Genomic DNA, 14,269 nt, shown 5'->3' on the forward strand with positions numbered 1-14,269 from the left:
GTGAAATTGAGAGAGGTGCTGCAGAGGTGAAATTGACAGGCCTTGGCAGCAGCCTGGATATGGGGTGGGGATGAGAGAGAGAGGGAGGAATCCAGGTTGTGAACCTGCGGAACTGGGAAGGTGGTGGTACTCTCTACAGTAATAGGGAAAGTAGGAGCTGGGGCCGGTTTAGAGGTCTGTGTTGGATAAGAGAAAATGAATATTCCAGAGCTTTAAGCCTCGGTAGCCCATTTCTTGGGCAAGAATTGAGGAGGGTTTAAAGCAGCTTCTGCTGCCTCTTGAAGTCAGAAGTTATTTTTAGGTCAGGTGGAGAGGTGATTTCAGTAAATCTTATTCATATATTAGAGAAATTTTGTGGAATGAAAAATTAAGGCCCATTTCTCTTCTGTGTTCAGAAGAATACTTAGCATTCTTCTGAGTCAGGTAGTGGTCTGTCATGAGGATCTGTTGGAGAGGTCCGGGTCAAGCTTGTCTTTTTCAGAGCCTCATCATTTCACTGGCAAAAAAAGAACATTGAATCAAGTTATATGGTGAAGGTGCTTGGGTGGAATTTGGATGCACCAGAGACTTCTTTAGCAAAACAATTTAAATACAAATTCTTTGGGAGTTCTTCCCACTGACCAGAGAGGTAAATGAATCACAGTGTTTTTATCCATTCAGTCATAGCAGTGACTTTTGTGTCTTGCTTGGCAGCCCACAGTAGCTACAAACAGTAAATGGCAGCATGTGTGTGTTTAAATGTTCTCCTTGGAGGCGTCTTTCTCTTCTGGAGATCAGGACCCTGCAGTCATATACTTTGTCCTCTGGCTCGGGTGTGAGAACACAGATTTCTAATACAGTCACTGCTATTCTCTCTCCTTTTTTGGGTCAGGGTGGTCACTATCCCTAGACTGATGATCCTGTTAGGGAAGCTTCCCAGGGCCAGAACTCTTCCATATTAACAAGCAGAGGATGCTAGAGGGGGGCGCATCTGAGTCAGGACAGGAGCCTGTGGCTCCTCACGGATATTCTCCATCCACGCTGCCTATACTTACCTGCACATCTTTTCCTTAGCCTTGTCAGGGGCCATATTTGTGGTTTGGAATTACCCGTATTATAATTATGTAAAATTATTTCTGTCACAAGGTCTGTGATTTCATTGGAGTAGGTGCATTCTCCCTCGTTGCAGACCTAAAATGGCTTAAAGATGTTGCTTGTCTGTTGCTGTGCCCAAAGCCTTCCATTATCCAGTGGCCAGTGGCCGGCTGCCAGAGCCGGAAGTGGTAGAGTGCTTTAGGTAGGTGCTATTATAATCCCCGTTTTACACATGAGGAGATCAGCAGTGACTTGGTGAAAGTCATCCTTGTTCCAGCTGAGCTGGCCTGAGTGGGCACCATCTCGAGGGGCATCAGAACAAAGGCCCTTAGTAGAGGAGCAAGAAAGATGTTTGAAAATAAGATGATCTCACAATTATTAAAAAGTTACCGTTCATGGAACAGCAGAATCGAGTGCTTCAGACACTGCTTTCTGGAGTGTGTGTATGTGTATTGTGAGCATGTGTGCATTGTGATTATGAATGCACAAGTATGTGTGTGCGTGTGTATGTATATGTGTGTACACACATGTACATGTCTAATGAGGTCTTTGAGTTAGGTCTCCTAATTGATGGAGAATTAGATCGAACAGGCATTGATAGTGCTGACGAGGTGCAGGGCCCAGGGAGGGGAGGCCCTTTCTCTGATACCCCACCCCCAGATTCTGTGGTCTGGAGGTGGGATGAGCCATGACACACGAGTCACTGGGCACTTCCAGATGAGGTTGTTGGAGGCCTTCCTGGAGGAAGTACTTGCTGATGTTAGGAGGCCAAGCTGGTTGGTGGCACAGGCAGCACCCCAGGGCGGAGCCTTCTGCTACTCTAAGCGCCCGTTTTTGCAAAGATTCACTTATTTTCTTGCTACAAGTGCCCACGGTTTTGACATGTCCGAGACAGGCAGGGTCAGTGCGTCATCTGCCTAGAAGGGAAGGGCCGGCAGAGCCTGGGTTCCAGGAGGAGTTGATGCAGGTGCCTTCCATGCTCACTGGGGAATCTAAAACCCATTTTTGACACCGAGCCACCATAGCTTGCTATGTTTCTAATTGTTAGGAAAACGGGTTTTTCTGCATGCAAATAGAAGTGCATTTCTTTCTCTGGCTTGGTGGCTTTAAATGTGAGGTCAAGGATGCCATAAAAATGACCGTTAATCCTTGAGTGGTAGAGAGCCAAGGCTGCTGTTGGTGAGTCCGCTGCCCAGGGCTCTGCCCATGGCTGGTCCCTGCCAGACTCCAGGGCCTTATTTTATGCCTTTTGTGTCTGATGATTTCTTCCATCAGGTTGGTGCCCACCTCAAATCGAGCTTCCAAAACAAACTTTATTCTTTAGCCCTGGTGTCTACTGATAACGGTAATTAGCACTTATGTAGAGACTTAAGGCGACCCCCTGGCTCAGTGCCACTATCATTCCCGTTTTACCAGTGAGGAAAGGGAAGCTGAAAAAGGTTAGCCAGGGCCCCCTGGGTGTGAGCATGGAAGGTAGCATTTGACCTCAGCTCTTCTTTACTCTGAAATCTCATGCTTGCTGCCTCCCACTTGTCGTGCCCACCTTCCATGCCCCGGCCCTTCTCAGCCAGAGCTGATGGATTGATTAGCAGCACCCACCAAAGCCAGTGGGACCGGTCCAGCAAGCGTGGGGCCAGTCCTGTGGACAGTGTTTGAGGGCCACATGTGTGTAGATGAGCTCAGTTCCACAGGGAGTTCTGAGTCAGGCTGGAACCTTTGTCTTTCCCCATGTTCTGCCCGCAGCCTGCCCTCCTGGGGCAGCTGAAAGATCCCAGGAGCCTGTAGCCTCCAGGGCTCTGGAAATATCAGCTGCTCTCAGTGGTTCTGGTACTTTGTGGATGTCTTCACTTAACTAAATCATTTCTCTCTGTCTCATTTCTAACATAGGCAGTCATGGCCCACGAAAATTGATGTCCCCCAGGACCTTGAAGATGACCTCACAGCGTCTCCCCTGTCCCACGCCCCCGTCCCTCAGTCCCCAGCACGCACGGCCGAGAACGTCCTCAATGGCCACAGGAACAAAGCCCTTGGGGACGCGGTGGCAAAGAAGGACGACCTCCCGGAGCTGGCGGGGCCCACGCTGTCCGTGGTTCCGTCTGTGAGCCTCAAGCCCACCACGAGTGGGCGTAAGTGTCTGTTCCGTGTGGAAGAAGATGAGGAAGAGGATGAAGAGGACAAGAAGCCCCCATCCCTTTCCACTCAGGTGGTCCTGCGTCGGAAGCCGTCTGTCACCAACCGCCTCACGTCCCGCAAGAGCGCACCGGTGCTGAACCAGATCTTTGAGGAGGGTGAGTCAGATGATGAGTTTGACATGGATGAGAACCTGCCGCCCAAGCTGAGCAGGCTGAAGATGAACATAGCATCCCCGGGCACCGTGCACAAGCGCTACCACCGCCGGAAGAGCCAGGGCCGTGGCTCGAGCTGCAGCAGCTCAGAGACAAGCGACGATGACTCTGAGAGCCGCCGGCGGCTGGACAAGGACAGCGGCTTCACCTACTCATGGCACCGCCGGGACAGCAGCGAAGGGCCGCCGGGCAGCCAGGGTGACGGTGGTGGCCAGAGCAGGCCAGCCAACGGCAACCGCGGCCTGGACAAGGCCAGCCCCGATGGGGGCGGCCAGGGTGGGGGCAGCCCCTCGGGCAGCGCGGGGGGCGGTGGCACCAGCCCCTCAGGAACCACACGCAGGTGTGCAGGCCCCGGGGAGCTAGTGGAGAGCCTCAAGCTCATGAGCCTGTGCCTGGGCGCACAGATCCGTGGCAGTGCTGGCTGCATCCTTGACCCCCAGAGCGCCTGGGCCTTTTCCAGCGTGAGAGTCCAAGAGAAATCTGCCTGGAGAATGTGCGTGGGCACAGCCGGCCCAGCCCCCACCGGACCCCGCGTCAAATTGTTCTCTGATCGCATGGTGGGCCCAGCTGAGGGGCTGGACAGGGTTAAGAGCAAGAACTTAAAAAACAGTGTATTACAACTACCTCTGTGTGAAAAAACCATCTCAGTTAACATTCAGCGTGGCCCCAAGGAGGGCCTGCTGTGCGCCTCCAGCCCCGCCAGCTGCTGCCAGGTCATCTGAAGGGGGCTTCTCCCACTCTGCGCTGGCTCTGTGACCACTCCCTCTCTCCTTCCTTCTCTCCTTTCTTCCTTTCTCTTTCCCTCCTTTTTTCTTTTCTTTTTCTCTTTCCCTTCCTTTTTCTCTCCTTCCTTCTCTTCCCCTGTCCCTCCTCTCCTTTTCTCCTCCCCTCTTCCTTCCTTCCCTCCCTCCTTCCTTCCTTCCTTCCTTCCTTCTTCCTTCCCTCCCTCCCTCCCCCCTTGCTGTTCAGAGCTGTGAACGACCCCATCTTCTCTCACTGTACCCCTGTGGTTGTCTCAGTCCTTTGCCATGGGCTTCTGAGCAGTCATTTTCCCATTTCCGTTTGTGTGCTCGGTGAGATGACAATGCATGGTCTTTGTGCATGCTGCTAGCCGCGACACTTTTTTTTTTTCCCGCTGAATAGTCTTATTTCATGGTGTAATTTCTACATTTATAATTTTAATATGGAAGGTCCAGATTAAACTAAAATGTGTATCTGGAGCCTACCTGTAAATGGAGCACTTAGAAATTTCCTGTTCTGCACTTATAATCTAGAGAGAAAAATGCTTTTGTTTCTTCGTGAAAATGTTCCTTCCTGTTCTGACCTTCTGTGATATCAGAACTATGGGCTACGTGGCCTACGCTCCTTTGTGTCTGAACTAGAACCAAAGCAATAATGTTGGGATGCTGAGAACTTGGAGGGATAAGAGCTCCGGAGGCCTGGTGGTGGCCTTCCCAGTTGCAGAGGGAGACCCACCCACACCCGTTGTCTTAAGCTCCGGCCTGCATCCAGTCTGGACTCTGAAGCCGGAAAGATGACCTGGGCTTCCTGGGAGCTGAGACTGAGCTCTCCCCTAGTCGTGTGTTACTATTGTAGGCAGACAATCTTATTTTTTAATATGATGACAATAATCAATGACGTCTTAACTGCAGGTAGAGATTCATCCCTGGCAGAACAGAAATCCATAAACTGTGTGAATTCGAGCCTCTACCAGGGTTCCCTTAAGATGATGTAGATACTTGTGGTCACTAGGCCCATAGAATGCCGCTTCAACAAGAAATGACGGGTTTAAACAGGGGTACATGTTTATGTTGGAACATTAGGACAGAATTATATTTTTTTAAATCCCTCACTGGCTCTTTGCAGGAGTTTGAAAATAGTATTGTCTTCTCTTCCGTTTCTTCTGTTCCTCCATGTTCTTGACTTTAGTCCTCCACAAAAGTAGTCTGGTTGGAACAGCTAAACCAACATGGCGTGTGTGTGTGTGTGTGTGTGTGTGTGTGTGTGTATATACATACACACACATAGACACATATACATGTATACACACATACACATACACACTCACACACAGATATAGACACATACACCAAGATAAAGAGAGGGAAAAAAAATCCCTTTTCATATTTTTTCTTTGGGAAGCTTTCCTATTTCAATTCCATCTCCTTGCTATAATGATAGCAAAGTTCTTCTTGCTTTTGACTCTTCTCGTATGGAGACCACTTTTGGTCGCCTTTTTGTTCTGTAGGATGTGGCCTGTTTCAGGTTCTTCTCTTTGGAAAGGGCAGGAGTGTTCTCTTTGTGCGCTGTGCACTGGGTCTTGGAAGCAGAGATTGTGATGGGGGCAGGGCGGACAGAGAGTGAAGAAAAGTGATTTTGATCTTGGGTCCTGGTTGCTGTGGCCTCCCTGACTCTCCTAGGCATGGGTTCATGTATTTGACCCTGCTCCTTAACCCCCAGTCTCTTTACACAGCCAAGTAGACAGGGCTGAAAATACCTACTCTCCTTTCTAGATCTAGACTAGCTCTTAGAGCAGCAGTGCTCATTCAGTGTGTTTCTGCATTGAAAAGATGTGAGAATAGATGTATGGGTGAAGCCAGAGAACGTGTGTGTTTGAAACTTTTGAGCAGGGATCTTCTCAAGGGCCAGAAATAAAGCTGTGGGGCTCACCGAGGCGTGAGTACGAAAGACGCTTACTCATAAAGGGCATTGGCAATAAACTCTTTGTTGCAGCTGTCTTTTCCAAGTATTGTAAATACTTTTTTCCTGTGATTATGTACAGCCTTGGAATGGCACCTTTTAACTAACCCCTATGTATTTGGTTTCCAACGGTTTTTATATTCAGATGTATATATATAGATGTGTATATAAATATATATAAATATATATATATATATATATATATGGTGCTCACTTTAGAAACAGCAGTGTTGACCATTTATGCTGCAGAGCTGTGTGACAGCCTTCTTAGTTGTGGATGGTTGGTGGAACCTCTGGGCGTTCAGATGTCAGTCTGAGTGTTGTCTTTTATCCATTTGTTCATAAGTGAATGACTGTGCATGTGTCTGTCGTCTGTCCTGGTATGTTGTCCCATGAAAGGGAGGGAGAGAATAACCATTACATTAAGATAATATTGGACCAAACTATGTACTTGCTCTAAACAGTTTCTTGTACCCCTAAAGCCGTCTTTAAAAGTTGCATAAGAGTTACAGTAGTGTATAAATTAAATATTGTGTGAAAACAATTAGTCTTGTATTTTTCTGTATGTGTGTATATATAATTATGTACCTCTAACAATTCTATCTGTATTTAAAGATGTGACAATCTTGACACCGAATTTTAAGGATAGCCGTGAAAATGAACAGATTTAGCAAACAGAACCGAATTCAGAATATCTCCACCAAGTAAGAATTGCGATGTGTTAAGAGCGTACAGGAATACCAGCTGATCTGGTCAGTTGCTTCCAGCTGTCTGAATTTTTTCATTGTGTAAACATTCACAGATATGTGACAGAAATGGAAAAAAATCCAATTAATAAAGTAACATCTTGGTGTTCGGCACACACATGGTGTTCTCTGTCAGATTTCTGCAATTTGCAAACTGATCTTTGTGGAACGGTATTCCACACTGTGTTGGAACTGCCATCCTATCTTAGTCAAGTAGGTCTTTGCTCAGTAAACAGGCAGTGCCTGTCTATACCTTGATTTGGGTGGGGCAAAATTCCTTAAAGGGGAGGCTAATGTGGCTGACTGAACACTGGGCTGAGTGTCCATAGGCACTGGGGGTTCAGCAGAGTTGTGACTCATCATCTGAGGGGGTTTATCTCACTCCAAAATTCTAGGTTCTAGTATTTGTATAAAGAAGTCCTGCCTTTAGGGAGCACATGTTCTAACAAGGGAGACCTCATGTATGGTTATAGTACTGGGTAAGGAGGGTACAAGGTAGCCCTAGTGGGGAGGGACCCAAGCCGAGCTTCTGCTCCTGAAGGTGGAGCTTGAGCAGAATCCCAGGGCAAGGGTGCAGAGAGCGGAGGAAAAAGTCAAGAAGTGGCCAAGGTGTGGAGGCCTTGGGGGGGCAGGGGACAGATCTGAGCTGAAGGTGAGTCACTTCCGCAGCTCTAGAGAGGATGGAATGGAGGCAGGGGAACACATTGGCTGATGGAGTCCAGGTGAGAGGTGGTGAGGGCCCGAGTGTAGAGAAGTTTGTCATCTGCCTGGATATGTGGGGTGAGGAGATTTGAGGATGACACCGAGGTGGCAAACTTGGCCGAGCATTTATTAAGCACTTATTGTGTGGCAGGTACTGTGCTGAGTGTACAAAGAAGGGCAAAAACATTCCCCACCCTAAAGAAGCTCACATTGTAAAGGGGAAGATGACGTGCAGACAACCTTGTACGTACAGGATAGATGCAGGATCAGTTGGAGGTCATCTCAGAGGGAAAGCCTTGGGGAGAGTGGGGGACACCAGGAAAGGTCTCATGCAGAAGGTAGGATTTGAGCTGGGTCCTGAAGGAAGGAGATGGACAGGAGAAGAGAGAGTTCCAGGCAGAGGGAATGGCCAGTGAAAAGGACGGAGTCAGAAGGTGGAGCAGGACACTGGCCAGGAGGGTACCTGGAGGGGAGGAAAGTGCACCAAAACTGGAAAGGTAGGAAAGAGGGAGTGAATGACATTAACGGCCAAACCAAGGATTTTCTATTTGATCCCGGAGAGAACAGGGAGCCCCTGGAGTTTAATGAGGAGGAGGCTGAGAGGATCAGAACTTTGATACCATCAACAGCAATAGAGAAGTCAGATTTAGGAGGAAAGTCATGGATTCAGTGAATTTGAGATGCTCATGGGGCATCTAGTTTGAACAATCTGTTAGGCAGCTGGTGATGTGGGACTTTCAGCTCAGCAGAGAGGTCAAGACTGAATATGAAGACAATAAACGAACCCATGGGGGCTGAGAGTCACACACAGAGTGTATATAGGAAAAAGTAAAGAGCCTAGGACAGAATCTTCATGTCCACCCAATTAGGCTGGAGCTGAATGAAGGTCCTGCAAAGGAGACCTAGAAAGGAATTGTCAGATAGGGAGGAGAACTGAGAACAATGTCATGAAAGCCCAGAGAGGAGATGGTAAAAAGTCATCTGAAGAGGTAAAGCATGACAGTTGAGAAAAACCTATTGGATTTGACCATTAAGAAGTCATTGGTGGGTCTTCTGGGGGCAGAGCCAAGATGGCAGAGTAGAAGCACTCAGGTGAATTCTCCCAACATTCCCCTCCAAACAACTTTAAAACAATGCCTTAAATCAAATTCTGGAGCTGCAGAGCAAAAAAAAAAAAAAAAAAGTAACCGCAAAACATTCCCTCAGCCCAAGACAATGTAGGAGGTTGAGAGGAGAGATCTGTGATGGAGCTGTGGGCTGACAGGGAGCATACATGGGGGCCAACACCAGTGGTGGGACTAGGTGGTGGTAACAGAAGCATCAACAGCTTTGGGAGCTCTCAAGCCAGAGGTAGTAAGGGGACCTGGCAGCTAGTCAGAAAGAGATTACAGGGGACCCCTGTGCTAGCACTGGATGCAGGACCAGACACTGTTTGGTAACCTCATTGCCTATACCCACCTTTGGATCACAGTTCAAGGGCAGAGAAGAAAACTTTGTAGTCAAGAGGGAGTAGGAGCCCTGAGGAGCAACAGGGATCCTAAGGAGCAATATTGATTGCAGTCCCAAGGGATCAGGGGCCTTTCCTGGGTAAGGATCAGGGGCCTTTCCTGGGTAAGGATCAGAGCAAAGATCAGGAGGGCAGTGAACACACCTATCCCCAGATCACACCACCTTGGAAGAACCAAAACCTTCAAATCCCAGAACTTTCTCTGAAAACAATGCAAAAAAAGTAAGCTGGGGATGATGCCCCTCTCTACCCCATGTCAGGAACAGAGCTCAACTTTAATTTTAATTCAAAGTCAAGAAATAGACTGGAAAAATGAGCAAACAACAAAGAACCTGACCATAAAAACTACTATGGTGACAGTGATCAAGACACAAACTCAGAAGAAGACAATGAAGTAAAAAACAGCTACAAGCAACCTCAAAGGGAAAAAATGAATTGCATGGAAGCCCAACAAAATTCCTGAAAGAGCTAAAAAATAATTTTCAAAATCAAATAAGAGTGGTAGAGGAAAACCTAGGTAAAAAAATGAGGGTAAAGGAAGAAAATTATTAAAAGACAACACTGAAGAAAATAGCACCTCAAAAAATTTAATTGGCAAAATGGAAAACGAGGTATAAAAAGTTCACTGAAGAAAAAAGTCCTTAAAAATAAGAATTGGTCAAGTGGAAGCTGACGACTCCACGAAAAATCAAGAAACAACCAAAGTCAAAAGAACGGGGGAAGAGAAGAAAATATGAAATATCTTATTGGAAAAACAATTGACTTCAAAAATAGATCAAGGAGAGATAATTTAAGAATTATTGGACTACAGGGCAGCTATGTGGTGCAGTGAGTAGAGCACTGGCCCTGGAGTCAGGAGGACCTGAGTTCAAATCCGGCCTCAGACACTTGACACACTTACTAGCTGTGTGACCTTGGGCAGGTCACTTAACCCCAATTGCCCTGCCTCCCCCCCTTCTAAAAAAGAACAAGAATTACTGGACTACCTGAAAGCCATGATCAAAGAAAGAGCTTAGATGCCATATTACAAAAAAGTATAAAGGAAAGCTGCCTCAATATCCTAAAACCAGAGGGCAAAACAAAAATAGAATCCACAGACTACTGCCTGAAAGAGATCCCAACATGAAAACTCCCAGGAATATTACAGCTAACTTCCAGAGCTCCAAGATCAAGGGGAAAATACTTCAAATGGCCAGAAAAATCATTCAAATATCCTGGAGCCACAGTTAGGATCACACAAGGAGCAGAGTGCTTGGAATATGATATTCCAGAAGGCAGAAGAGCTAAGAGTACAACCAAGAATAGCCTAACCAAGGATAATCCTTCAAGGGGGAAAAAGTGGATATTCAGTGAAATAGAGGACTTTAAGGCATTTCTAAAGAAAAGACCAGAGATGAACAGAAAATTTTACTTTCAAATACAAGATTCAAGAAAAGCATGAAAAGGTAAACATGAAAGTAAAATCATAAGGGTCTCAACAAAGTTAAACTGTTTATACTCCTGTATAGGAAGATGATGCAGGTAACTCCTAAGAACTTTATCATTATTAGGGCATTTAGAAGGATTCTACATAGAATAGGAGTGAGTCTGTTATTTTGGGATGATGTAAAAACTAATGGATGGCTGAGAAAGAGGGATGCTGTAGGAGAAGGGGGAAGGGAGAGGGAGAGTGGGGAAAATTATCTCACATAAAAGAGGTATACAAAAAAGCTTTCTTAGTGGACAGGGCAATGGTGGAAGGGTAGGAAATGCTTGAACCTCAGTCTCGTCTAAATTGGTTCAAAGAGGGGAAAATACACATATACACACACTCAATTGGAAATAGAGACCTATTTTTACCCACCAGGGAAGGAAGAGGGGAAGGGGTTAAGAGAAAGGGGGGTGGTGATAAAAGAGAGGCCAGATAGAAGAGACCAAAGGATAAACAAGAGGAAAACAAAAAAACAAGATGGAGAGAAATGTACAGTTAGTAATAAGTGTGAATGTGAATGGGATGAACTCAGCCATAAAATGGAAGTGGATAGCAGAATTGATTAGAAACCAGAATACATCCACACTTAAGGTTCTTTTAGGTTGGTGGGGGAAGGGAGGGGAAAAAATAAAGTAAAAAGTGAATAGCAGAGAACAAAAGAAAACCAACAAGGAAATAAACAAACAAACAAAAAGCTGCAGCTTTGAAAGCAATGTGTAGTATTTATTATATAGGTTTTCTTGAAATGGAAATGTATTATTTTATATTGAATCCTTTCTTATAGTCTGCTGTGTACATGGAAATGTATTTTTTCTTTTCTCATTTTGTATTTAAGTTTAAAAATTTTTTTAAAATTTACTTAATAGCATTTTATTTTTTTCCAATTACATGTAAAGATAGTTTTCAACATTCATCTTTGTAAGATTTTGAGCTCCAAATTTTTCTCCCTCCCCTCCTTCCCTTCCCCCTCTCCAAGAATGCAAAAAATCTGATACAGGTTATACATGTACAACCATATTAAACATATTTCCACATTAGTTATGTTGTGAAAGAAGACTCAGAGCAAAAGGGAAAAACCACGAAAATGAAAAAACAATAAAAAGTGAGAAATAGTCTGCTGCAATCTGCATTCAGACTCTGTAGTTCTTTCTCTGGATGTGGTCAGCATTTTCCATCGTGAGTCTTCTGACATCTTGAATCATCGCTTTGCTGAGAAGAACTAAGTCTATCATAGTCGATCATTGCACAATGTTGCTGTTACTGTGTACTGTGTTCTCCTGGTTCTGCTCACTTTACTTAGCATCAGTTCATGTAAGTCTTTCCAAGTTTTTCTTAAGTCCACCTGTTCATCATTTCTTATAGAACAATAATTCCATTACGTTCATATACCACAATTTGTTCAGCCATTCCCCAATTGTTGGGCATCCCTTCAATTTCCAGTTCTTTACCACCACAAAATGAGCTACTATAAATATTTTTGCACATGTGGGTCTTTTTCCCTTTTCTATGATCTCTTTGGGATACAGACCTGGTAGTGGTATTGCTAGACCAAAGGGTATGCACAGTTTTATAGCCCTTTGGACATAGCTCCAAATTGCTCTCCAGAATGGCTGGATCAGTTCACAACTCCACCAACAATACATTAGTGTTCTAATTTTCCACATCACCAATATTTATCAATTTCCTTTTCTGTCATATTAGCCAATCTGATAGGTGTGAGGTGGTACCTCAGAGTTGTTTTAATTTGCATTTAATTTACCAAAAAAAAAAAAGAAAACATAATCCAACAATAGGCTATTTACAAGAAACACACTAGAAACACACACAAAGTTCAAATAAGGGGCTGGAGCAGAATCTATTATGCTTTGGCTGCAGCAAAAAAGGCAGGGTGGCAATCATGATCTCAAAGCAAAAGCAAAAACAGACCTAATTAAAAGACATAAGCAAGGAAATTGCATTTTGCTAAAAGGTACCATAGACAATGAATTAATATCAATACTAAACATATATACACCAAATGGCATGGCATCCAAATTCTTAAAGGAAAAGTTAATTACAGGAGGAAACAGACAGTAAAACTATCAATAGTGGGGGACCTCAACTTTTCCCTCTTAGAACTAGATAAATCTAATCATAAAATAAGAAAGAAGTTAAAGGGATGAATAGAATCTTAGGAAAGTTGGATATGATAAACCTGTAGAGAAAACTGAATAGGAATAGAAAGGAGTATGCCTTTTTTTCAGCTATACAAGGCAACTTCACAAAGACTGACCATGTATTAGGGCATAAAAACTTGACAACCAAATGCAGAAAAAAAAAAGTATTAAATGAACCCTTTCAGACCATAATGCAATAAAAATTACATTCAGTAAAAGTCCATGGAAGCACAGATTAAAAATTAATTGGAACCTAAATCCTATGCTAAAGAGTGGGTGGATCAAAGAACAAATCATGAAAACAAATAATTTTATTAAAGAGAATGACAAAAAGGAGACAACATACCACAATTTGTGAGATGAGGCCAAAGCAGTACTTAGGGGAAATTTTATATCTCTAAACACATACATCAATAAAATAGGGAAAGATTAGATCAGTTGTGGGAATGCAACTAAAAAACTGGGAAAAAAAATTAAAATCCCCAATTAAACACCAAAACGGAAATCCTGAAAAATCAAAGGAAATAATAATTTTAATAAAATTGAAAGTAAAAAAAACATTGAATTAATAAATAAAACTAGGGGCTGGCTTTATGGAAAAAACCCAAGAACATAGATAAACTATTGCTTAATTTGATTTTAAAAAGAAGAAAACCAAGTCACCAATATCAAAAATGAAAAAAATGAATGTACCACCAGTAAAGATGAAATTAAAGTAATTATTAGGAGTTATTTTTGCCCAATTATATGTCAGTAAAACTGACAACCTAGGTGAAATGAGTGAATATTTACAAAAAAATATAAACTGCTCAGATTAATAGAAAGGAAACAGAATACTTAAATAACCCTTAGAAGAAAGAAATTGAACACCCTATAAATGAGTTCCCTGAGGAAAATTCCCAGGCCTAGATAGATTTACAATTGAGTTCTACCAGAGATTTAAGAAATAATCCCAATATTATATAAACAATTTGAAAAAAAATAAGAGCCCTACCAAATTCCTTTTATAACAAACATATGGTTTTGATGCCAGGGTTTAGGTATCAAAAACAACAGGCCAATTTTCTTTTTCTTTTAATTGTTTTTTTTTTGGAGGGGGGAAGGCAGGGCAATTGGAGTTCAGTGACTTGCCCAAGGTCACACAGCTAGTAAGTGTGTCAAGTGTCTGAGGCCGGATTTGAACTCAGGTCCTCCTGACTCCAGGGCCGGTGCTCTACTCACTGCACCACCTAGCTGCCCAAGGCCAATTTTCTTAATGAATATTGATGCAAAAATTTTAAATAAAGTTCTACCAAAGACATTGCAATACAGAAATATATCTTGCAAAGATCACACCCTGTGACCAATTGGGGATTTATTCCAGGAATGTAAGGCTGGTTCTATATTAAGAAAACTACAGGCATAATTGACTGTATCAATAAAAAAACAACAACAATAAATTCTATGAATAGATGCAGAAAAAGCTTTTGATTAAATACAACACCCATTCCTATTAAAAACACTAGAAAGCATAAGCATCAATGGAGCCTTAAGATGATAAGTAGTATCTAAAACCAAGAGCAAGCATT

The 14,269-nt window shown here is 43.7% G+C and overlaps 1 protein-coding gene across 1 annotated transcript in view; it reads left to right on the plus strand.

Annotated features, from left to right (window-relative positions):
* Positions 1–5,401, plus strand: part of SNRK (SNF related kinase) — a 52,808-nt gene extending 47,407 nt beyond the window's left edge. Inside the window, exon 6 of the mRNA XM_036762090.1 lies at positions 2,962–5,401. Within this exon, the coding sequence (XP_036617985.1) occupies positions 2,962–4,141 (1,180 nt within the window). The 3' untranslated portion in view covers positions 4,142–5,401. The remainder of the gene's footprint in view (positions 1–2,961) is intronic.
* Positions 5,402–14,269: the final 8,868 nt, after the last annotated feature.

Source organism: Trichosurus vulpecula, chromosome 5 (assembly GCF_011100635.1).
Source record: "Trichosurus vulpecula isolate mTriVul1 chromosome 5, mTriVul1.pri, whole genome shotgun sequence".
Classification (NCBI taxonomy): domain Eukaryota; kingdom Metazoa; phylum Chordata; class Mammalia; order Diprotodontia; family Phalangeridae; genus Trichosurus; species Trichosurus vulpecula.